The sequence below is a fragment of the Loxodonta africana genome, chromosome 4, assembly GCF_030014295.1.
Source record: "Loxodonta africana isolate mLoxAfr1 chromosome 4, mLoxAfr1.hap2, whole genome shotgun sequence".
Lineage (NCBI taxonomy): Eukaryota > Metazoa > Chordata > Mammalia > Proboscidea > Elephantidae > Loxodonta > Loxodonta africana.
The window spans coordinates 54,996,872-55,023,433 of record NC_087345.1 but is presented as its reverse complement, the minus strand read 5'-3'; the positions used below and the strand labels follow the sequence as shown (position 1 = coordinate 55,023,433).

Here is a 26,562-nt window from a genome sequence, read left to right as displayed (position 1 = left end):
CTCACTGAGCAAGCAAAAGGGGAAACCACTTGGAATACCATTACCACCACTGTCATCATAGAACATAACCTACGTTAAGCACTTAGTAACTTGTCAAAGCACTTTCAAAGACACTATCTCACTTTAGAGTATCAATTCTGTGTGGTAAGCCAGGCAGAAGATATTAGTCCTGTCTTAAAAATGTAAAAAACTTAAGCTCAGAAGTTAAAAATGACTTGCCTGTGATCGCATTCCAACAGTAAATATCTCTGGTGCTATATAATACAGATTTTACAGTGAAAAAACATAAAGCAAATCATTACGAATTCACCTGTTTTCTTTCTCTTCAATGTCAGATGTACTGGCTAGTCGTCTTGGTATTGTAGGTGCCACATATGCGAGCCTAGTTCCTTTACTGTCTTTCTCCTGCACAACGGGAAAAAAAATGAATGAAGGAAAGGTTATTCAACAACGCAGAATTACACAGTCATCAGTTTATAGTATTTTCACAGTTCCAAACTCTAAAATTGATGTCCATCAACAATCAAGCACAATTTATTCAAACTAAAGTTTCCTTTTCTTTCCCCTTAGGGTCTAGAATTAGATAATACTTTAACATGAGAAAGGAAGAAATATTTCCCTATATTTTAAGATTTTTTTCTGAAACTTCTACAACAGATTAAAGTTATGCAGTGTCGTTAAGTGACAACATCCTATTTCTGACAGAGAAATAGGGTCTCAAATACAGTTCAGTGAGAAGGCCCAATAATATATACAAATTATTCACCACCTTGATACTTCGTGCTTTAAATTAAAACATTAAAACATTCAAAACGAAAGTTACTTAAATTATATTATCCAAATCTGGTTGAGAGTGTAGTGACAATAGCACTCTGATATATCCCTGGTATACTGACACAAAGTACCTAAAAAACAACTGGGCAATAAATTTATCAAAATTCAAAATATATTAGTTATTTTATGAGAAATTTAGTTTATAAATCTCTGATACAAGGAAACACTTCTAAATAGAGGAAGAAAACTACACAGGAAAAATAGTCCAAGCATTGAAAATGCAGTAGAAAACTAATATTCCAAATAGATAAAATTGTGCTGAAGGAACTGTGGTACATCCTACATGATGCCATATTAATACTGTTTCTCAAAATACAATTTTTAAAACTACTCAATAAGACAAAGTTGCTTGTAATGTGTCAGAGGAAAGAAGCGGGTGAAGAAAATTTTCAGATACTGGATAAATACAACCTGTAAGTTACTTACATTCTAGAATAAATGTGTTCCTAAACTACTAAAAACTTACTGAAGCATATTAAATTAAATAAGCTTGCTCCTTAATTCATTCCACTGTAATATCTCAAGTAAGATAAAGAATTCCTTTAATTCATGATAGTCTCATAATTTACGTTTTGGTTGAATACACCAGATCTTCCCAGTACCTATGATTCCTTAGAGGTATCTGTTTAAAGTGGATACATCTGGATTATGTTTTAATTCATGAAGTCATGTGAATTAAGTTCATATCTTCTAGATCTAACAGTACCTAGAAGAATATCCACCAGATTTGATGCTCCTGGAAAACACAGTCTTAGAATTATTATAGAAATTAAGATTGTGAAATAGATTACCTTTTCTTTATTATCCAAAGAGGAGGAAAGTCTGGGACTTGAAGCTGAGCGCATAACACCTGCAGTGTCTTTTTCTTTCTGAGCCTCTTTAGATGCTGTGATTTCAGCAAGTGCACCATAGCTGCCAGTCTTTCTAAGTCCTAACCTCCAAGATGCAGGAGATTCATCTTTCCTTTCTTCTTCTTTGGGAGAGATTTTAGCAGCTGAGGTTGGGAACTGTTTTTATTTTATATTTAAGAAAAAGAGAAAAGAAATTATCAAGGCTGATCAGTCCTTAAGTTGGAAAATGAGAAGTTTACAGATAATATGTCTAAAATTACAGTTAATAGTTTCAGGGGGAAAAAAAACACTTCTACTGAGTAGGTTAATATCTTAGTAAAAATTGTAAAGATTTACAACTGAAAAAGGAATATATTACCTCTCCAGAAGTTAGATTTAAGAAAACACACTCCACACTCTATATCACACAGAAAAATTATGATGCAAATACAGAAAACAGAAATACGCACACCATCAGGACTTAAAACCATGCATCTCTGGAACCAATATTTATATTAAACTTGTTATGTTGTAACCTAATACAAATCCTTGCACATAAAAATGCCTCACCATAGATTTTTCACCCTTATTGGGCACAAGAACAATGCCAGTTTTGCGCAAGCCCTGCCTCCATGATGCAGGATCTACTGATTCCACCACAGGCATGATAGGAGCAATGAAATCATACTAAAGCCAATTGAAATAAGACAGGTAAAGAGATAATGATTGAAAGCATGAAAATAGGAAAGGGAAGTTAAGAAAAAAAACCCACTTTTTCTTTTTAAAAGAATTTTATAATAAAAGTCCAATAGTTGGCTATTGATCCCATCTTCAAAAGTACTGGGAACAAGCCGCAGTTTTAACATGAGATAATGTGAAAGAACCCAATAAGGAAATTTCTAAAGCAGTTAAAGGCACACAGAGTAGATACTGCATATGAGTGAACAAACTACTGTACATGAATTTTGTTTTTATCCATTTATATAATTTGGTTAAACCATTTTAAATCCAACATAATGAATAAAATTTTTTTAACATTTTCTAATTATAACATTTAATAATAATATCATAGCCTTAAGTTTACTCTTTGATTTCCCAACAAATATAAGTTTAAACATTCCAACTAAAAGCTATTTTTATATATATTTATTCCATAAGCTTTCCAATGGTCCTAAAACTGCAGTATCTGTTATCTTTAACTAGTTCACTTCAACACTTCCAGAGTTTAAATATTCAATCACAGTTAAATATAGATGGGTGAATATAGCAACTAAGTAGCTGCTACAAGCATAGGGTTTGATATCTAAAAGACTCTTTCCTTCATATTTTCTACTCCAGCAAAATCACAGTGGTACTGTGGGATATTTTAGCTTTGAGAGAAGCACAGTGACATCTGTTGGACACTGCACCAACTGCTAATAACTAATCTGTACCAAACTATTTAATAACGAAAATCTTAGGAGTTTCTTCTGGCCAAGTGGCCCTGTGAAAAAAAGTCAATGAGACACCAGGGTCTCTATGGGGATTGAGAAATTTGGGAACCTATTTTACATATACACATAGTATTCTGTGTAATATGATAAGGTGTTGAGACTACTCAATTTAAAGCTATAGTATTCTAGAACAGGGGTTGGAAAACTTTTACTGTGAAGGGCTAGACTCTAAGTATTTTAGGCTTTGCAGACCATAGAGTCTCGTTGCAACTACTCAACTATGCTGCTGCAGCACAAAAGCAGCCCTAGATAATACATAAATAAATGAGTGTGACTGTGCTCTAATAAAATTTTATTTAGGGGCATTAATGTCACAAAATAATAAATATTCTTTTGAATTTTTTCTAACTTTTGAAAAAAATTAAAACCATTCTTAGTTTTCAAACTGTAACAAAAAACAGGTAGTGGGCTGGGTTTAGCCAACAGCCAAGAGTTTGCCAATTTTTGCTCTAGAAACTTCTCAGCCTCACCCTGCCTCCACAAACTGGAAACAGATGTTTTCCTTCATAATAAAGTAGCCCAGATAATAGCAGATAACATTTACCAAATGTTATAAAAGGAGTTAACATTTAAGAAGTGAGGTATTAAACTAAACATGTCACATGGATTATCTCATTTAATTCTTACAATGACACAAGAAATACTAGTATTACTGTTATTTTAATGTTGAGGAAAATGAGGCAGTAACATCAGTTTTGAAATGGACATTCGTTACACACTCTAATGGTTGATTACCTTAACTCTGCCTTACATGCATTTAAATTTGAGGAGTTGTTTATATGTTTAAAAGCACCTTTCCATTTTACTTGGTATGAAAACAAACCTTACTGAAATACTTAACTACACCCTCTGCCTGAAACTTCTCTTTTGACTCATACCAGGATAATATCTTGAATTCCCTATTCTTCTGATCATCTCCTTTCTTGGCCTTTTTTCTTGTTGTTATCAAATTTCCTTGTCCAAGTCCTGGAACATAAGTGCTCCAAGAGTCTGTTCTCAGATCTCCCATCTTCTTTCCTCTCTTGGGAGTTGGGGGCAGGGTCCTCTCTACTTCATCAGGCTAAACATTAATTTTATTCAGCTTATTCTTAAATTTGTTATTCTCTAGCCTGGTCTGACTCCTAAATTCCCAGTCCTGAATTTGTTTTTACCTGTAGATTGCACTATCTAGAACAGTAATTGGGACCTGAAACTCAACATGTCTAAAATCAAACATCTTTACTTCCAAATCAACTTTTTTAACGGCACCAACCACCCTTCCAACCTTCTGTGTTTCAAACTTGACAATCAAGTTAGACTTCTTTTTTGTCATCTTCCTATATGCATAAATTAGGTGCCAAGTCTCTAAGTCTTTGCCTCTTCTTTATAAGCCTAATGCCACTTCTCTAGTTTATACTCTCATCACCCTTCTTCTGGGCAACTTCAATGACTTTCTAATAATCCTTCTGTCAATGTGCCTCTCACCTCAAACATACCTGTACATTACTGCCAGTATAATATTCTATAAAGAATAATTCTCTCATGGCCTTGTTCAAACATCTTCTATGACTCGCTATGTATTCTTTGCCTATTATAAAAGTGTTAACCTAGAAATGAAGACGTTCTACAATTGGTATCTATTTTTCCTGTTTTATTTTGTATATACATACCGTATAATTCACTGAAACCAGACAATTCATTTTCCTGCAAAATAATCTACTCATTCAAAATATTATCACTACTTTGCTTGCTTCTCTTCCTTCCTTTTCAACAAACTCTACAATCCCTCCTCTCTTCCAGTTGAAATACTACGTACAAATCCTTTCAAAGTCTACTTTAAATGTTCTGATCCTAGTACCCCAGACCAAATATGATTTCTTCCACTTTTAAATTATTGTGTTGCATTTGTACAGCTTTATTAACATACTTCATATACCCACAGCACACAGCAGTCTTTTGTTAAAAAATTATTATGGTTATTAAATCTGATTCAATTAACCAGAACACGTAATTCCAAATGAGCTTTTATTTTATCATTCAGTAAAGAAAAACAGTTTATGGATATGCATATCCATACAGCAAAGTAGGTAATCTGTTTTAGAGATCCCAACAATATTTATTTTGATCAGAGAGTTATGTAAACTTATTGTTAGTTAAAATTTAAAAGCAAAAAATCTACCTGATGATTTTATAGATGATAGCTCCACAAATCACAGGGCCTGATCTTATTGCCACAAAAATAGTTCCGGCTGAAGAGTTAAGAACTTGAGAAGATCATTTAAAGTGAATACAACTGTGTCTTTCTCTGTAATTACTATGATTTATTATCGTAAATAAGTGAAATTTATTATGTTTTATGAGCTTTCTTTTTTGGTGATATGTTCCTTGCCACTAGTCTCTCTCTCTACCCACCTACCTATCTATCTAGTTTATACACAGTTGGAGGAAGCCAGAGGACTGAAGATAACGCTGTCTAAGTATCAGATGCAAAGCAGTAAATGGGAACCTAGAAATACCTAGAACTTTTAGCTGCAAAATACTTTAAAATGCATTTGGAAATTAACAATAAGTTTAAGTGGATTTGTATCTGTTAGGCCTCTAAAGTTACAGGTAAAATTTTGAAATAAGCTTAAAAATATGTTAAAACGCTATATTAAAGTAGGTAAAGAGTATCAGTATCACTGACCATAACAACAGATTCTAAAAGCCATAGAATACTGGTAAAAGGATTCCCCAACATATTAAAAATAATACTGCAAATATTTAGCACACCATGACTTCATTATTTTGGCTACAAAACCCAGCCAAATAACATTTGGCTAATTAAGAAAGAAACAAAAAACCCTTTAAAAAAAAAAAAAAAAAAAGGCTTTCCCTTTCTCACTCTCCTAATTACCCCACGAATTTATCAATCATTAGGAAGGCAATTAAAATCCTTTGGTTAAGTTCCTATTTGAGGAAGAATATTGAAGAAAACCTGGTTAGGTAAATTTATGAAAGAAAATCCAGCAACTTTGATGCTACAATGATATAAAACATAATAATGTAATCTTCAAAGTTATGACACTTGAAATTGAGAAAATGTAGTTTCTGAATATGCAAATTATAGAAGCAGACGGTTGTTGTTAGATCAATTTAATTACAGAATCAAAGGTAACTCAATATAAATTTTTATAGCAAAGACAGTATTGGCCCATTAAGTTAACCAAACCAAAACCAAACCTAGTGCCATCAAGTCAATTCTGACACATAGGAACCCTACAGGACAGAGCAGAGTTGCCCCATAGGGTTTCCAAGCTGTAATCTTTACAGAAGCAGACTGCTACATCTTTCTCCCACGGAATGGCTGGTGGGTGCAAGCCACTGACCTTGTGGTTAGTACCCAAGTGCTTAACCACCATGCCACCAAAGTATTTGCTTTCAATTAGGGCAGCAGGCATAAATCAAAAAGTAAATTGCCATAATCTGAGCTACACTTGAGAAAAATAAAACTGACCACAAGTCTGCTGTAATTATTTGAATTTAGTAGAAAAGGGTTTGTATAGCCAAATACCAAAAACAGAGCAATTTTTTTTTTTTTTTTTTGCCCAGATATTCCAGGGAAATGGAGCTTATGGGAACTTTAGATAATCCTATAGTTCTAATGATAATAAATCAAAAGAGCTGAAGATGCAGGCAGAAGTTCAGTGCTTTCTTAAGAGTTATATGATGGCTCTAGAATTAAATTATACTTGACACAGTGGTTAAGAGCTACGGCTGCTAACTAAAAGGTCAGCAGTTCAAATCCACCAGCTGCTACTTGAAAGCCCTACTGGAGCAGTTCTATTCTGTCCTATATGCTATGAGTCGGAATTGACTCGAAGGCAATGGGTTTAGTTAAGGTAGCTCATGGTGACCCTAACTGTGACATTAACAGTCTTCAAAATTCTGCAGATGACCTGCTTTCAAAGAAATTAATTTTACAGAGAAGACAGATTAATGGAAACAGAACAAACTGAATGGAAATAATGAGAGTGCTGACACATTGTGAAAAATGTAACCAATGTCACGGAATAATTTTTATAAGCATTGTTAAATGGGAACCTAATATGCTGTGTAAACTTTCAACTAAAATACAATAAAATATATATATTTTAAATTTCATTTTAAAGCATATTTAATTATGATCATATGAACATGGGCTCTAATTCAAGAAGACCCACCAGTTCCTGGAACAAAGAAATAACTCATTACATAGTTTCCTGATACATAAACTGTATAATACTGAAACTCATACATCACCACTAGGAATTAACGTTACTGCTTTCCGAGGGAAAAATTTTAGAGGAAGATTATGCCTAGTAGTATGGACTTAAAAAAATTCTCTAGTTTACCATTTTAAAAAGATCTACATTTTGATCACTTGAAGCCAAATCTAGACTAACAATACTGACATGATAGAAACACCATTGGTTTTTAAAATCAGTCCTCAAACTCATGCAAATCAAGTAATGTCACAGAAGCAACAAAATAAGTCCAAAGGCAAAGACATGACAACTAATGCAATGTACAATCCTTGACTGGACCCTTCCTTGATTTGAAAAAACAAACAAAAAGCTAAAAAAGACATTACTAGGAAAATTGGGAAAATCTGAGTATGGTCTGTATATCAGTTAGCATAAATAATATTATATCAAAATTGAATTTCCCAAGTATGATAATTTTATTGTGGGAATAAAGGATAATGCTTTTTTATTCAGGAGCTACATGCTCAAGTATTTAAGGATGAAATGCCATGATGCCTGCAATCCATTCCCAAATGATTCAATAAAGAAAAGTGTGTGTGTACAAAGAGAGGGAAACGAGTGTGCCCATTAAAGATAATTAAGGGCTGGGGAGGAGAGATCTCTATTTAGAGAACAAAACCAAACCCGTTGTCTTCGAGTCGATTCTAACTCATGGCAGCCTTAAAAGATAGAGTAGAGCAGCCCCATAGGAAATCCAAGGAACGGCTGGTGGATTAGAACTGTAACCTTCTGGTTAACAACCGAACTCTTAACCACTGTGACACCAAAAAAACAACCAGTGCCGTCAAGTCGATTCTGACCCATAGCGACCACCAGGGCTCCTTAAAAAAGGCACAGGTCAGTAATAAAAAAAAAAAAATAAATAAATCTAAATCTTTAATCTGGGTTAAAAGATGGACAGGTTCTGGAGAAGGAGGGAAACTGAAGTCTTTAAAAAGGTCAACACACTAGTTTGAAAGCACTGCTTTGGTAGAAACAAGGAGGTTACAGGCATGAACAAGAGAAAGAGAGAAGAAAAAATGAAACTAACATTTTGGGAGCACTTAGTTACTAGACAGGCTCTCTGTCTTGACCAACGCTTACAATGTTAACTTTCTCTCTTTGTTTTTGCAAACAAAGACAGTACTAAGTACCTTATTCAGTGTCCACACTAGCAACTGCTGAGGCTAGAAGATGCTCTCTGGTGTGTCTGGCATCAAAGATTATGCTCTTGCTGTCATACCATAGTTGTATGCTTAGAGCTTTGTACTACGAATTAGAAAATCTAGATTTTAGTTCCTTCACTGACTTGTAGTAGTTAATTTTTGTGCTTAACTTACCTATTTGTGAAACTATCAACATGTCCTCTACTGAACAGAGATAAAGGACATAGAATGAGTTTTTTCCAAAAAAGAAGTAAAAACTACCATGATCATTAGTTCTAAAATTATGAAAATTTTAATTTTTCTGCTATTTACTTTCGTAACTAAGGTAATATTCTAATATATAAAAAAAAAGGAAAGAAAAAAGAATAAAATGTGGTTCAGAGGAAATATCAGTCAAATTACAGACAAAAATATATTCTTACTCTAAAACCTTAAATACTTTTGGAATAAACTACAAAAATTTAGAACTACTTTAATGCCTTAGTACAAATGGTACTTGAACACAATAGCAAATATAATTTTGGCTTACCTTTTTAATAGGTGATGTAGGTGTTGCCTGACCAGACGTCACAGTAGGTGTTGTGACAGCTACAGTAGCTGCTTGTGTACTAGAAGTATTGATATTAGTTACAGAAGTCAATGGTTTTGTCTTATCTATTAAAAAACCAAAACAAAACAAAATTAAGATTCAATGGCTGGGAAAACAAAGCTCTGTAAGAGATTTATATTTATTACACTACCTTTCTCCCTAGGTTTGCGCAGTTTTCCAAAGAAATCTTCCACCTTGAGTTATCACTATTGTAATGCTGCTATACTTTTAAGTACTGAAACACTCTTATTTTTGGAGCAAATATAACCTTTCCACCAAGAGTGATGAATTCATAATAATTTATCCAGCTCTGTCATCCAGCTGTACTTATGACTCAGAAAACATTCATAAGATGGCTAACAGGGTGAAGAGTGTAATACGTTGAAATATATATAGTCAAGGTCAAGGTCAAATTAGTGCATTTAAAAATCACTATAACCTTAGCTCCGAATAAACTGAATGAAAGCTAAATTCAGTATGAGCTTTTCTGCACTGTTAAATAATACTTCTTTTCATTCAACAGAGGTTATACTATTCAACACAGTTACATACAAGTCATGTATAACCTAATTAGACCATCGTCCCAGAAAACAAATCTACCTAACTGTGGAGAGTCATTTAACAAACATTTATTGTTTCTATACTTCAGTACGGAAACCCTCCTGGTGCAGTGGTAAAGAGCTATGGCTAGTAATCAAAAAGTCAGAGTTTCAACCCACCAGGCACTCCTTGGAAACTATGGGACAGTTCTATTCTGTTCTATATGATCACTAGGAGTCAGAATTAACTCAATGGCAATGGGTTTGGTTTTTGGTTTATACTTTAGTACGGTGGATATGGCAGTTAATGTGAAAAACAAAATAACTTTGTGGAGCTTACATTCTGGTGAGAGAAATATGTAATAATGAAGATAAATAAAATATGTAGCATATTACAAGTGAATGAAAGGCAATTTGGAATATTATAAAAAAAAAAGCCTAAAAAAAAAAATCGATAGCAACTAATTTAAACAGTAAAAAATTCAACATATTTATTCCTGTTTCCTCTAGTTTAAAAATTTATTTTATTTTAGTGAAATTTAGAGTGTGTGTATATACATATATGTAAACATTTATGTTTGGTTTAAAGAATAATAATGAAACAAACACCATGTACCCACCACCCAACTTAAGTAAACATTATCAATATTGTTTAGACTGCCTATGCATTTGAGTTCAACGAAGAAGAAAAATTTCAAGCTCTAGAGGGAAAAACCTCTAAAAAAAAAATGCTCCCCTTTTCTCACTCCTCGATTACCTCTCAAATTTATAAGTCATTTGGAAAGCAATTAAAATCCTTTGGTTGAGTTCCCATTTTTATCTGGTTTATGGCAAGAGAAAGAACGCTAAAGAAAAACTGGTTAGGTAAATTTGTTAAAGAAAATTCAGCAAAATAGTTATTGTTTATGTCAAATAGTTTCCCTAGGCACTAACCCTAGGAAAAGCAGTGGGTGGAAGGGAAGGTTTAGAAATTGTCAAACCCAGCTGTAGCCGCTACAGGGAAATTACTCTTTCTCAAGTTTGCAAAATAAAGTATGATAAAACCCTGTTGATATTAAAAAAAAAAAAAAAAAGAGTGAGAGAAGAAACCAAACAACGTTTACATGGATTAATTCTTGAGAAAGAGTCAAATTTTCCTGGCACAACTAACCACTAGCAACAGGAAGAACAAAATTAACAAAGCACAATGCTTCAAAGGAACATTTAAAGTTAGCTCAGTGAGAGACTGAGCAGAGGGTGATGGGTATCCTTAAATGCTAAACAGGGGACTGATACAATTTGATAATAGTTACTTATATTTATAGAACAGCAGAGTTTAAAGAACTATCCAGATCATATAGTCCAATTCTTGCTTTTCCTTTACAAGCAAAGAAATTTCAACCAAAGGAGGTCAGGCGACTTGCTAGTTAGGGCAAGACTGATCTAAAATTGAAGTCTTTTGCTTGTTTTAAATAATTCTTCGATGCCTAATATAGAACAATGAATTGTATAAAACGGGCCAAGTAAGAAAAAGTTACCTAACAATAACTTAGAAATACCTGAAAGAGATGTCTGGACTTCTGGTTCTTGAATTCTACTACACGAGAAGTAAAAAACATGACATACCCATTAAGAGACCTGGGTTCATGGTTTGACTTGTAATGATATGCTTTACTATAAGCTGGAGGCCCAGGGAGGAGATTAACTGCATAAAAATAACTTTAAATACTTGTAAAAGTATCTGGGTCATTTTAAATTTTAAGGAGATCATTTCATTTTTCATTTTTTGTAAAATGCACAAAGGATACAGCACAAATTTAACTGAAGTGATAAGCAGGTATCTTGATTACATTCAAATAAGAGCTCAATTTTGTGCAATTATTATATGAAACCCAACACTTATTATAAAATGATTTATCCTTACACAGCATCCATATAAAGCAGGTATTATTATCCTGACTTTAGAGTTCAGAAATCTGAGATTAAATGAATTTCCTACACATATAATTACATGCACGAACAGGTCCATGTTCTTAACACTATGCACATGTTGACTGCAATATACTTTGCTTTATATTTTAAGTAGCATGTCATATAAATAAGTTGTATGATATGCTAATTAAACAGATAAACAATGTTTATCTGTTGCTGTAGCCTCCAGTTTTGCCCATATGACTCTCTCATATAAGTAAAAGATATCTTGACTCACCTGATCAGCAATGGAACAGCAATTGATGAAAAACTTAAACCCCTAAGTGGCTAGGGAAACCTGGTGGCATAGTGGTTAAGAGTTCAGCTGCTAACCAAAAGGTCAGCAGTTCAATTCCACTAGGTGCTCCTTGGAAACCTATAGGGCAGTTCTACTCTATCCTCTAGGGTCACTATGAGTTAGAATTGACTCAACGACAACTGGGTTTTTTTTTTTTAAGTAACTTAGAGTCTAGAAATTTATGTACTACATAAATTCTTTGCATATTAATGAAAAGTAATTTATACTTGTAGGGTTAATAAGCTCCAAGAAAAAAAGAATCCAAAACATACCACCCACAACAAAGCTAGCCTATATCTTTAAAGCAACAGGTTTAGCAGTATGTTCCCTGATACCTGGTCCTCGCTTTTTCTGGCAGAAAATATTTCGCTAAGTAAGAAAAATTAAAATGATTCAAAAGTGTAGTTGCGAGAGGTGGGGCCAAGATGGCGGAGTAGTCAGATGCTTCCAGTGATCCCTCTTACAACAAAGACCAGAAAAAACAAGTGAAACAATTATATTTATGACAAGCTAGGAGCCCTAAACATCAAAGGCAAAGTTAGAAAATGGACTGAGCAGCAGAAGGGTTGGGGGGGCGACAGTTCAGGAGTGGAGAGGAGTTGCCGGACCTGAATCACCGGGAACCCACCGGCACCATGCCCAGGAGTGACTTTGTTGGGCTGGTGGTAGCGTTCGGCCACAGTTTCCTCAGGCAGAATCAGCCAGCTGCACAGCCTACTCAATCACCGGAATCAAAGAAGAACGGCACTCTTGGCAAAAGCTAAGTCCTTGTGTGTATTTTACCACACCCCTAGCCCCCAAACCAGCTTCAGTGGCTGTTCATTTCCCTGGGTCTGAGATAGGCCCTGCTGAGCACGCTGAGCCATTCTCCAGGCTTTGAGAAGGAATAAATTCACAACTGGGGAAAAGATAATCTGCCAGCTCCACTAACCTGGGGAGCTCAGGACAGAAGCAGCTCCTTTCCAGGCATAAATGGTCCACGGACTTTGAATACCTTCCCCCTGGCATGAACCTGTGTGGGCTTATTTCAGGAGCATAGGCCCTTGTCGGCAGACTGCAACTGTTTCAGCTGTGTGGTGGAGAGGTGGGTGTTTGATGTTTGACACCGCTTTGCCTATTAAACAGGGTCCTCACCTATCTACATTAGGGGCCTAAGGGCCGGTGGCTCCCACTCAGATCGCCCAGCCACCTGTGACAGGGGTCCAAGGATAAACTGGAACCTCCCAACTCTTACATTGGGTGCCCATGGTCTGTCTGCAGAACCCACCCACCTGGGCACTCTAGAGAACAGGGACCCGCTTTCCTTACAGATACTCGGGGTATGGCTGAAAGCCCCCTGATTTGTTAAGAGCGTGACCCCCTACTGCAACCAGATACCAGTACCTACACCAATTACCCCTGCCCCTCTAAGACTGTAGGACAGATCCTGTACCACAAACTTGAGGACCAATTACGTGGATACCTAAGCTGAACCCATACTAGGAAAACGAATGGACTCCTATGCTGATACACCTGATAAACAGCTCTAGGCATTTGGTTACAGGACGTTAGAGCTTCAAAGGCAAAAGTAATCAACCTAGCTCACTCAAGTTATCTATTCAGGCATATCAAAATAAAACAATGCAAGAAACTAGGATACACTACGCAAACATAAAACAAACTAATACAATAACTTATAGATGGCTCAGAGACCACCAAACCAAAAACCAAACCCAGTGCCGTCGAGTCGATTCCGACTCAGAGTGACCCTATAAGACAGAGTAGAACCGCCTCATAGAGTTTCCAAGCAGTGCCTGGCGGATTCGAACTGCCGACACTTTGGTTAGCAGCCAGTAGCACTTAACCACTATGCCACCAGGGTTTCCTCAGAGACAAAAGTAAATATCAAATCGCATAAAGCAGCAGACCATGATCACTCCAACAAGCACTCAAACTGCAAAGAATCATGGGACCTTCTGGATAAAGGTGCCTTCCTAGAATTACAGGATAAAGAACACAAAAGATTAATATACAGAACTCTTCAAGACATCAGGAATGAGATCAGGAAGGAGATCGGGCAGTATGCTGAAAAATCCAAGAAATACACAGACAAAGCAGCTGAAGAAATTAAAAAGGTTATTCAAAAACAATGAAAAATTTAATAAGCTGCAAGAATCCATACAGAGACAGCAATCACAAATTCAGGAGATTAATAATAAAACTACAGAGTTAGACAACTGAATAGTAAGTCAGAAGAGCAGAACTGAGCAAGTAGAAGACAAAATCTGTGAGACTGAAGATGAAGCCTTTGGTACCAATATACTTGAAGAAAATCAGATAAAAGAATTAAAAAAAAATGAAGAAACCCTAAGAATCATGTGGGATTCTATCAAGAGAAATAACCCACGAGTGATTGGAGTACCAGAACAAGGAGGGATAACAGAAAATACAGAGAATTGTTGAAGATTTGTTGGCAGGAAACATCCCCGATATCATGAAAGATGAGAAGGTATTTATCCAAGATGCTCTTCGAACTCCATATATGGGAGATCTTAAAAGAAAGTCACCAAGACATATTATGATCAAACTTGCCAAAACCAAAGACAAAGAGAGAATTTTAAGAGCAGCTAGGGATAAACAAAGTCACCTACAAAGGAGAGTCAAAAAGAACAAGCCTGGACTACTTGGCAGAAACCTTGCAGGCAAGAAGGCAATGGGATGACATATATAAAGCACTGAAGGAAAAAAATTGCCAGCTGAGAATCATATATCCAGCAAAACGGTTTCTCAAATATGAAGGCGAAATTAGGACATTTCAAGATAAACAGAAGTTTAGGGAATTTGTAAAAACCAAACAAAACTACAAGAAATACTAAAGGGAGGCTCACTGGTTAGAAAATAAAAAATATCAGATATCATCCCAAGACTAGAACACTTGACAGAGCAATCAGATATGAACCCAGATAGGGAAATCACTGAAAAAAATCAAGACAAAAAAATGCTCAAAACAGGGAAACAGCAATGTCATTATGTAAAAAAAAGAAAACACTAAAACAATCAAGAGGAACTAAGAAATGTAGTCATAGATATTTCACATGGATAGGAAGGCAAGGCAATATAAAGAAACAAAAGTTAGGTTTAAACTTAGAAAAACAGAGCTAAATATTAAGGTAACCACAAAGGAGACTAACAATCCTACTCATCAAAATAAAATGCAAGAAAAAATACTCAGTAAAAACAAAATCAACAACAAATAAGAGGAAAACACAGTATATAAACTACTCAGCACAAAAAATTAAATGGGAAAAAGAAACCGTCAATAACACACAAAAAAAGACATCAAAATGATGGCACTAAACTCATAAAAAAAAAAAAAAACTCATACCTATCTAAAATTATGCTGAATATAAATGGACTCAATAGACCAATAAAGACACAGAGAGTGGCAGAATGGATAAAAGAACACGATCTGTCTATATGCTGCCTACAAGAGACACACCCTAGAGACACAAACGAAAACTCGAAGGATAGAAAAAAACATATCAAGCAAGCAACAATCAAAAAAGAACAGGAGTGGCAATATTAATTTCTGACAAAATAGACTTTAAAGTTAAACCCACCACAAAGGATAAGAAAGACACTATATAATGATTAAAGGGATAATACACTGGGAGGATATAAACATATTAAATATTTATGCACCTAATGACAGGGCTGCAAGATACAGAAAACAAACTCTAACAGCACTGAAAAGTGAGACAGACAGCTCCACAATTATAGTACGAGATTTCAACACACCACTTTCTTTCCAGAAAGAAGCTCAATAAAGACATGGAAGATCTAAATGCCAAAATCAACCAACTTGACCTCATAGACACATACAGAACACTCCACCCAAGAGCAGACAAGTATACCTTCTTTTCCAATGCACATTTAACATTACCTAGAATAGACCACATATTAGGTCACAAAGCAAGCCTTAGCAGAATCCAAAACACCGAAATACTACAAAGCATCTTCTCTGACCATAAGGCCATAAAAGTAGAAATCAGTAAAAGAAAAAGCTAGGGAAAGAAATCAAACACTTGGGAAGTCAACAATACCCTGCTCAAAAACGCATCAAATTTGGAATAAAGAAATTCATAGAATCCAGTGAGAATGAAAATACTTCCTATCAGAGCCCTTGGGATACAACGAAAGCAGTGCTCAGAGGTCAATTTGTTTCAATAAATGCACACATACAAAAAGAAGAAAGGGCCAAAATCAAAGAACTATCCCTACAACTTGAACAGATAGAAAGAGAGCAACAAAAGAAACCCTCAGGCACCAAAAGAAAGCAAATAATAAAAATTAGAGAAGAATTAAATGAAATAGAAAACAGAAAAACAATTGAAAGAGTTAACAAGACCAAAAGCTGGTTCTTTGAAAAAAAAAAATCAACAAAATTGACAAACTACAGGCCAAACTGACAAAAGAAAAACAGGAGAGGAAGCAAATAACCTGAATAAGAAATAAGATGGGCGATATTACAACAGACCCAACTGAAATTAAAAGAATCTTATCAGACTACTACAAAAAATTGTACTCTAACAAATTTGAAAATCAAGAAATGAATGCATTTCTAGAAACACATTACCTACCTAAATTAACACAATCAGAAGTAGAACAACTAAATAGACCCATAATAAAAGAGATTGAAAAGGTAATAAAAAATCTCCCAACTAAAAAAAGCCCTGGCCCAAACAGCTTGCCCAGAGTTCTACCAAACTTTCTGAGAAGAGTTAACACCACTACTACTAAAGGTTATTTCAGAGCACAGAAATAGCTGGAATTCTCCCAAACTCATTCTATGAAGCCCTGATGCCAAAACCAGGTAAAGACTCCACAAAAAAAGAAAATTACAGACCTATATCCCTCATGAACTTAGATGCAAAAATCCTCAACAAAATGCAATCCAATAGAATTCAACAACATATCAAAAAATAATTCACCATGACCAAGTGGGATTCATACTATGCAGGGATGGTTCAACATGAGAAAAACAGTAAATGTAATCCACCATATAAATAAAACAAAGGACAAGAACCACATGATCTTATCAATTGATGCAGAAAAGGCATTTGACAAAGTTCAATACCCAATCATGATAAAAACTCTCAGCAAAATAGGAATAGAAGGAAAATTGCTCAACATAATAAAGGGCATCTATACAAAGTGAACAGCCAACATCATTCTAAATGGAGTGAGTCTGAAAGCATTTCCCTTGAGAACAGGAATCAGACAAGGATGCCCTTTATCACCGCTCTTATTCAACATTGTGCTGGGGGCCTAGCCAGAGCAATTAGGCTAGATAAAGAAATAAAGGGCATCCAGACTGGTAAGGAAGAAATAAAATTATCTCTATTTGCAGGTGACAGGTTCTTATACACAGGAAGCTACTGAAACTAACAGAAGAGTTCCGCAGGTTATCAGGATACAAGATAAACACACAAAAATCATTTGGATTCCTCTACACTAACAAAAACAACACCGAAGAGGAAACCCCCAAATCAGTACTATTTACAGTAGCCCGCAAGAAGGTAAAATACTTAGGAATAAATCTTACCAGAGACATAAAAGACCTACACAAAGAAAACTACAAGACACTACTGCAAGAAACCAAAAGAAACCTACGTTAAGTGGAAAAACATACCTTGCTCATGGATCCCCCACCCCAGTGCCGTCGAGTCAATTCTGACTCATAGTGACCATATAGGACAGAGTAGAACTGCCCCCACAGAGTTTCCAAGAGCACCTCGCGGATTCGAACTGCCAACCCTTTGGTTAGCAGCCGTAGCACTTAACCACTACGCCACCGGGGTTTCCTAGGAAGCCTTAACATTGTAAAAATGTCTATTCTACCAAAAGCCATCTATAGGTACAATGCAATTCCGATCCAAATTCCAATGACATTTTTTAATGAGATGGAGAAACAAATCACCAACCTCATATGGAGGGGAATGAGGCCCCAGGTAAGTAAGGGATTACTGAAAAAGGACAAAGTGGGAGGCCTCACTTTACCTGATTTTAGAATGTATTATAGCCCCACAGTAGTCAAATCAGCCTGGTACTGGTACAACAACAGATACACAGACCAATGGAACAGAATTGAGAATCCAGACATAAATCCATCCACATATGAGCACTGATATTTGACGAAAGCCCAAAGTCAGTTAAAAGGGGAAAAGACAGTCTCTTTAACAAACGGTGGTGGCATAACTGGACAGCCATCTGCAAAAAAATGAAACAAGACCCATCCCTCACACTACGCACAAAAACTAACTCAAAATGGATCAAAGACCTAAATATAAAATCTGAAACAATAAAGATCATGAAAGAAAATAGGGACAACGTTAGGAGCCTTAATACAGGGGATAAACAGAACACGAAACATAACTAACAATGCATAAATGCCAGAAAAGAAACTAGATAATCAGGAGCTCCTAAACATCAAACACCTATGCCCATCCAAAGACTTCACCAAAAGAGTAAAAAGATTACCTACCAACAAAAAAAAAACCCACTGCCATCGAGTCGATTCCGACTCATAGCGACCCTATAGGACAGATTCGAACTGCTGACCTTTTGGTTAGCAGCCATAGCACTTAACCACTATGCCACAAGGGTTTCCTAAGATTACCTACAGACTGGGAAAAAGTTTTTAGCTATGACATTTCCGATCATTGCCTGATCCCCAAAATCTACATGATACTGCAAAAAACTCAACTACAAAAAGACAAATAATCTAATTAAAAAATGGGCAAGGATATGAACAGGCACTTCACTAAATAAGACATTCAGGTAGCTAACAGATACATCAGGAAATGCTCACGATCATCAGCCATTAGAGAAATGCAAATCAAAACTACAACGAATTTCCATCTCACTTCAACAAGGCTGGCATGAATCCAAAAAACACACAATAATAAATGCTGGAGAGGCGGCGGAGAGACTGGTGGGAATATAAAATGGTACAACCACTTTGGAAATCAATTTGGCGCTTCCTTTAAAAACTAGAAATAGAACTAGCATACGATCCAGCAATCCCACTCCTTGGAATGTATACTAAGAAATAAGAGCCTTTGCACGAACAGATACATGCACACCCATGTTCACTGCAGCACTGTTTACAATAGCAAAAAGATGGAAGCAACCAAGGTGCCCATGAATGGAATGAACGGGTAAATAAGTTATGGTATATTCATACAATGGAATACTACGCATTGATAAAGAACAATGATGAATCCATGAAACATTTCATAATATGGAGGAATCTGGAAGGTGTTATGCTGAGTGAAATCAGTCACTTGCAAAAGGACAAATGTATGAAACCAGTACTATAAGAACCCAAAAAATAGTTTAAACAGAGAAGAAAATATTGTTTTATGGTTACGAGAGGGGGGAGGGAGGGAGGGAGAGGGGTTTTCACTAATTAGATAGCAGATAAGAACTATTTTAGGTGAAGGGAAAGACAACACAGAATACAGGAGAGGTCAGTCAGCACAACCAAAAGCAAAGAAGTTTCCTGAATAAATTGAACGCTTTGAAGGGCAGCATAGCAGCGGCAGGGGTTTGGGGACCGTGGTTTCAGGGGACATCTAAGTCAATTGGCATAATAAAATCTATTAAGAAAACATTCTGCATCCCACTTTGGTGAGAGGCGTCTGGGGTCTTAAATGCTAACAAGCGGCCATCTAAAATGCATCAATTGGTCTCAACCCACCTGGAACAAAGGAGAATGAAGAACACCAAAGACACAAGGTAATGATGATCCCAAGAGACAGAAAGGGCAACATAAACCAGAGACTACATCAATCTGAGACCAGAAGAACTAGATGGTGTCCAGCTACAACCAGTGACTACCCTGACAGGAAACACAACAGAGAACCCCTGAGGGAGCAGAAGAGCAGTGGGATGCAGACCTCAAATTCTCGTAAAAAGACCAGACTTAATGGTCTGACTAAGACTAGAAAGACCCTCGAGGTCAGGGCCCCCAGGCCTTCTGTTAGCCCAAGACAGGACCCATTCCCAAAGCCAACTCTTCAGAGAGGTATTGGACTGGACTATGGGATAGAAAATGATATCGGTGAAGAATGAGCTTTGTGGATCAAGTAGACACATGAGAGTATGTGGCCGGCTCCTGTCTGGAGGGGAGATGAGAGGGCAGAGGAGGTCAGAGGCTGGCCGAATGGACACAAAAATAGAGAGTGGAGGGAAGGAGTGTACTGTCTCATTAGGGCGAGAGCAGCTAGGAGTATATAGCAAGGTGTACACAAATTTTTCCATGAGAGACTGACTTGATTTGTAAGCTTTCACATAAAACACAATTAAAAAATAAAAAAAAGTGTTGTTGCTATGTTTAGAGGTGATACAGAGAGTTCAGTTAATTTTAGGGCCCAGTTCGGGTTTTAGCAATGATTGTCAATCCAGTCTTAGTAATGATGACAGTTTTTTCACTGATCAAAAATCTTAATGGTGGAGTTGGCAAACGTTGTGTTTATATATATATTTGCCACAATATAAAAATAATAATAAATATTAATGAAAATGGAGTATCATCTTCTGATAAAATTGTACAGTAAAATGACAGGTTTTATAACTAAGACAGTACTGGTGTCAAATGCTATTCAGAAGTGCTGAATGATAAGCTAATACAGGCCAAGAAAATAAATGCTATTTAATAAAAGCAATTTGGTAAACAAAATGTATAAAAACGTGGGCCACGGGGGTGGGGGAATGAAGAAATCATACCTTTGATATAAAAAGCACAATTATATAAATTGTTATAGTGCCTTTGTAAAGCAATTTGGTAGAATCTATGAAAACTGAAAATGTGTGTACCCTATAACTCAAAAAATCAATTTGTAAGTACATCCATTAGAAAACCTCTTGCATAGATACATAAGGAGGTAAGTGCACAGATGATCACTGCAGCACTATTTGAATAACAAAAAATTAAAAAGTAATATTCATCAAAGTGAAATGGATATATTTAAAGGAATGCTCTACAGCAGCTAAAGGGATAAATTATGCAGGTAAATAAAGATATAGATACGAACAGATCTAAAAATTAAATCTCTTGAGTGAAAATGTGGCAGAACAATTCCAAAAATATGAAAATTAAAACACAGAACAATGTAATAATTACTATACATTCCTTATGAATGTACACATATGATTAAAGAGTATACAAATGGACTAGAGAACTACAGAAAAAAACCCATGGTAATGATAGTTTTTGGGAAGGAAGGAAAGTGACGTGGACTAGGGCTGGTGGTTAAAGATGACAACCGCAATGTTTTAATTTTATTAGAAGAAAAATCGGAACAAATATGGCTAAATATAGTTGGAATATGAATTTTTATAATATTATACTTTTCTGTATCTTTAGAATTTCTCAGAACAAAGTAAACTTCCCCCCACACCCACAAGAAGGTATTTTGATTCAGTCTCAACTTTCTAAAACTTTACTGTGTCTTAGGGAAGAATTCAGACGGTTGCTGGAACTGGCTTCCTGGACTTCTGGGATTCAGAAGCATTTTGAATTGCTGGAAATCCATTCACACTCTATCTGCACCATCCTAAGGGAGTCCTAAAAGCCTCTGCCCCGATTTCAAGTTTCAGAATATAGATTCAAACAAGTCTCTACGTGATTAAAAAAAAAAACAAAAAAAAAAACCAACTACGCCTAAGTATCTAATATTCATTGAAAGATAATTTACTGGCTTGGCCGATATCCGAACAAGTAGCACATCAATTTGAAAAGTTAAAAATTTAAAGTATGATCTTGTCTTATTTTATAAAGTATTAAAATTCAATGCTAATTCCTTTACCCTTCAAATTTTACCTGTTTCAGCTTCTGATTCTGAGTCATCTTCCTCATCTTCTTCACTAGAGCAGCTAGATTCATCTTTCTTTCCTTCTTCTTCTTCATCAACCTTTTCTTGTTCCAGAGATTCAATACAGGATGCATTTTTCTCTGGCTCAATAATCAATGTCTCTTTGCTATGGAAGGAAAAGAGCCTTCAAATGATTATAAACATAAAAGGTCAAAAACATATTCATTTTTCACAGATCCACAAAATCAAATAATCCGTGGCTATTATGCCAACTCATTCATAATAACAACAAATCCTACTTTAATATCTTACTTACTTCTTAAAAGTCTTCTGTGACTGATTATTGTCCATATTAGCTGTTGATTCAATTAATGGAGATTTCTTATCTCGTTTTTCACTATGGAGCTTTATACAAAGTTAAAATAAGAATAAAAAAGGAAAATAAGAACAGCATTGAAATAATATTAATTAGTACAATACAGCATATAAAATAAGTTTTTCAAACATTAACCAAAAACAAAAGAAACAACATATAAAAGATTTACATTGTATTTGTTAAGAAAAGGGCTTGGTAAAGAAGGAACAGGACTAGATAGCTAAAAGCTCCATGCAGGACTAAGTTGGATTTCTTAGATTCCTCCAATTTTTGACTCATTTGAAGAGTCAGGGTCCACTAACCACTTAGAATGGCTGATGGAATTTTATTTAGATATCTGCTTCTTAGTTACATAACTCCTAATTTATTCAGCATCTGCTATTACAAATCTGAGGTTTTATTGCAGCTCCAAATTCAAGTAAACTTTCTTCTGAAATTTCAAAAAACGTGTTATCCTTGGGAACACATACACTATACAAAATATTCATTTTATCAAGGAGAGGAAATAGAATGGGGATAAGCAACACAAAAGGCTAAACATCACCAACATCCTTTATTCTTTTATTGCCATTTGATTGTTAGGAATAACTTAAAACTAAAAAGAACAAAATATCATAGGATTACTTTTTAAATGTCTGAAATTCAAGTAACTATTTAAGCGTATTTGCTAATATAGGCAATTTTTAGATAGTTGTCAAACATACCAGATTTTGTTTCTTTTGCAACTCTTCTAAATATCCTAAAATGTCTTCATCTGCTACATCAAAGGCTGTCTGGCCCTGGGTAGGAAATATAGGGAATGGTGGTGGTAAAAAGTCAATAAATTATACAATGCCTTTGTTTTTGGTGATTCTGTATGATATACATGAAGAGAGGTTAGATAACATTTTTATGGTAGTCTTAAGTGACATCATACAGATGACTCTGGGAGATGTAAAAGAAATCCATTTCAGAGAGAAGCAGTTGACATACCTCCCCTTCTTTCTTTTTTTTTTTTTTGGTAACAGCTTTATTAAGAGATAATTCGTAAATCTGACAATTTAATGGTGTTTAGTGTATTCAGAGTTGTACAACCATCACCACAATCAATTTTAGAACATTATTATTATCCCCAAAGAAAACATACCCTTTTGCAATCACTCTCCATTCTCCCTATCTCCCCCCCACCCCTCCCCAAGTGAGGCAACCATTAATCTACTTTCTGTCTCTAAAGATTTGCTTATTCTGGACATTTCATGTAAGTGTAATCATATGTCATCTTTTGTGACTGGCTTCTTTCACTCAGCATACTGTTTTCAAAGTTCACCCAAGCTATAGCATGTATCAGTACTTCATTCCTTTTTACGATTAATACTCCACTGGATAGATACACCTCATTTTGTTTATCCATTAATCAGTTGATAGACATTTGGTTTTTCTGGCTCTAAGGAATGATGCTGCTATGAACATTCATGTACAAGTTTTTGTGTGAATGCCTTTTAATTTTTCTTAGGTATATAGCTAGAAGTAGAATTACTGGGTCATGTGGCAACTCCATGTTTAACCCAATTTCTTTCTTTTTTTAAAATAATAATATTTCACTGAGTTTTTGGTAGAAGTTTACACAGCAAGTTAGATTCTCATTTGACAATTTCCATGCAAATTGTTCAGTGGTATCAGTTACATTTATTACAGTGTGTCAACATTCTCTTTGTGTTCTGTTTGTTTGATTCCTTTCCAGTACTCTAGTTTCCCTGCCCCCTTATATTCTCATCTTTGCGGTTAGGAAAGTGTTGACCTTTTGGTCTCAGGTTGATGGTTTTTAAGTAGGACACCAATCTTGTGGGTTATATCTGTTATTTTGTGTGCCACTCTACTATTTCGCTAAAAGGTGATCTCAGGGGATTTAAAGAGTGTTTTAGCACATTAGTCTCAGGGGGTCCTCTGTCCTTTACTGTTACAGTTTGTCTGGCTTATTCTTATTTTTATAAGAATTTAAGTTCTCCATATTTTTCTCTCATTCTAGCCAGGACCAAGTATTGTGACCACAGTTACAATGGTCAGTGGTGACAGCTGGGCACCATTTAGTTCTGATCCCAGGGCAGATGAGGTTGTGTCTCTAGCTTAAAGTTCAGTCAGCCAAAGGGGAGATTTAGAAAGGTTAAAAAATTTGTCAAGATAAATAATCTATTTGTATTCACTGTGGAAAAGGGAAATTTCAAAGAGCTGTTGACCAAACATTGTAATAATTTTTTCCTACTGTCTGTACAAGTCTTTATAGTTAACTCTACTGGTCCAAGTTTCTAAAATGTTGAAAGTTCATTATTTAAAATATATTCTCTTTCATATGTTGACTAGTATATGATTCTTTTTCAGAAAAATTTACTTTTTCAACTAGAAAATATATCATCCTAAAAGGACGTTCAAGTTTCTTTCATTAACAGTATTCGCATATTCATAACAAAGTCAGAATATGTAGATTAGTTGTTGTTAACTGACCAAGTCAGCTCCCAACTCATGGCAACTCCATGCACAACAGGACTGGACCACTGTGATCCACAGAATTTCCACTGGCTGATTTTCGGAAGTAGATCGCCAGGCCTTTCTTCCTAGTCTGTCTTATTCTGGAAGTTCCACTGCAACTTGTTCAGCATCACAGAAACATACAAGACTCCAAAGACAGATATAGGTGTTGGTTACACTTGATGTGCACTGGCCAGGAACCAAACATGGGTCTCCTGCATGGAAGGAGAGAATTCTACCACTGAACTACATTAACTATTCCATTTAAAAACAAACTACAATCCTGAACTCTACTCCAGCACAGGATGCTGACGTTTACTCGTAAAAGGGTTACATTTCCAATCACTATAAAACTTACTATAATCTACCCAATACCCGAGAGCCAGTTTTTCCTTTGCCTATTTATGAAATAAAAGGTCTATGAAGTATATTTTAAAAGTACATAAAATGTTACTTCGTCAAGATAGGACAGTGTGTGAATTTGAAATTTACAAGATTGAAAGACACTTCTTATATCTGCCTTTTCTTCCTAGAAAGTCTTCCTCGTAGGAATTTAAGAGACAAGTCTATCCTTTCCCACCTGGTCCAAGAAAAAAAGTTGTAACTTTTAATACTCTTTTTTTCCATTTTAACTTTGAGTAACAGAAGCCAGGAATTAAATTCCTGAAAAACGAATTGCTCTGAAATAAAATAGCTGGCTTGAAATTTTAAGGTGCCTTTTAGATTCATAATATATGTTAATTCCAGTTTTGCTTTATCCTCTCTTTGTATCATCAAGTTCTACAAGGTTACAAATACAAAGTTAAGTTTACAAGTAAGCTGTGCTCAAGATCATGTTTTACTGTGGAAATAAGTTTTTTAAAAAATATTATTTTAAGAACTTATTAAATCTTCTCATGAATGAAATACCCCACCTTGAAATTATTTTTGTTTTGAACTGTAATTAAATCATAAGCAGCAGTTAAATGCAGTGGGGGTTGTTTTAATAAGGAATTTTCCTTTTTAAGAATACGAGATTGGATTTTCTGACTTTCTCTCTTGATAAATGAGTCTACTTTGCAAACAGCAGCTGAGAGAGAAGAAGAACTAGCGTAAAATGTAGGCTATAAACAGAGAAAAGTTTCTAATTTCAAAAAATCAAACTCATCAACTTAACTCAATAACTTAACCATGCTCTTTAAACAGTCTGGAGTACAATTATGAAGCTAATAATTGTAAAATTATAAACTACTTGAATCTTAACCACCATAAGGCTACTCTGCTTCACTACCTATGTACAAAACAATGCAGCATAAAGCGAAGTCATACAAGGCACCCAGGAAAGAGCTGAGGAGGACACACTGCTGGGGTATGAGAAAAATAGGAGAACTCTGTCAATGAGGAGAACTATGTTAAAAAGGAAAAAAAAAAAAAAAAAAAGACTGCTTAATATCATTTTAACACATCTGGTCATTATACCAGAGCCACATTAGAGCCATATTTAAGTCTAACTTCATAGTCTCTTCATTCTTTCCTCATGTCTCTTAACTACATCACTTTTGCAGATATGATCTCTCCCTTCACCTTCACAACAACCAATGAAGTAATCAGGACAAGCATTGTTATGATTCCTACTGTACAGATGAGGAAACCCAGGCTCTGATGCTATGTTATTTGCCTAAGGTCATGTAGGTAATGAAGGGAAAGTGGGACTAGAATCTAGGTCTCTACTACGCTAGAATATCATTTTACCTTTACAGGAAGTAAGGCTAACCTCAGACAGAACCAGAAAAAAAATCCTTTGTGTCCATATAAGAAGAGAAACAACTTTGTTATTCATTTGAATCTTTACAATGACAGGTTATCTAGCTAAAAACTTTCTGCTAATCATTGTGATAATGCACT

General features: G+C 35.4%; 1 protein-coding gene across 8 annotated transcripts in view; it reads right to left on the bottom strand.

Moving 5' to 3' along the window:
- PPP1R12A (protein phosphatase 1 regulatory subunit 12A) overlaps window positions 1–26,562 on the bottom strand; it is a 172,925-nt gene that overhangs the window by 38,529 nt on the left and 107,834 nt on the right. For 5 of the 8 annotated variants that reach the window (XM_023559159.2, XM_023559180.2, XM_023559167.2 and 2 more), the window contains exons 6-11: window positions 22,881–22,955; window positions 22,117–22,205; window positions 21,809–21,984; window positions 9,097–9,221; window positions 1,626–1,841; window positions 311–405 (exon numbers count right to left, since the gene is read on the bottom strand). In XM_023559159.2, the coding sequence (XP_023414927.2) occupies window positions 311–405; window positions 1,626–1,841; window positions 9,097–9,221; window positions 21,809–21,984; window positions 22,117–22,205; window positions 22,881–22,955 (776 nt within the window). The remainder of the gene's footprint in view (window positions 1–310; window positions 406–1,625; window positions 1,842–9,096; window positions 9,222–21,808; window positions 21,985–22,116; window positions 22,206–22,880; window positions 22,956–26,562) is intronic. The other 3 variants (XM_003405221.4, XM_023559183.2, XM_010599022.3) reach the window with 1 other exon arrangement.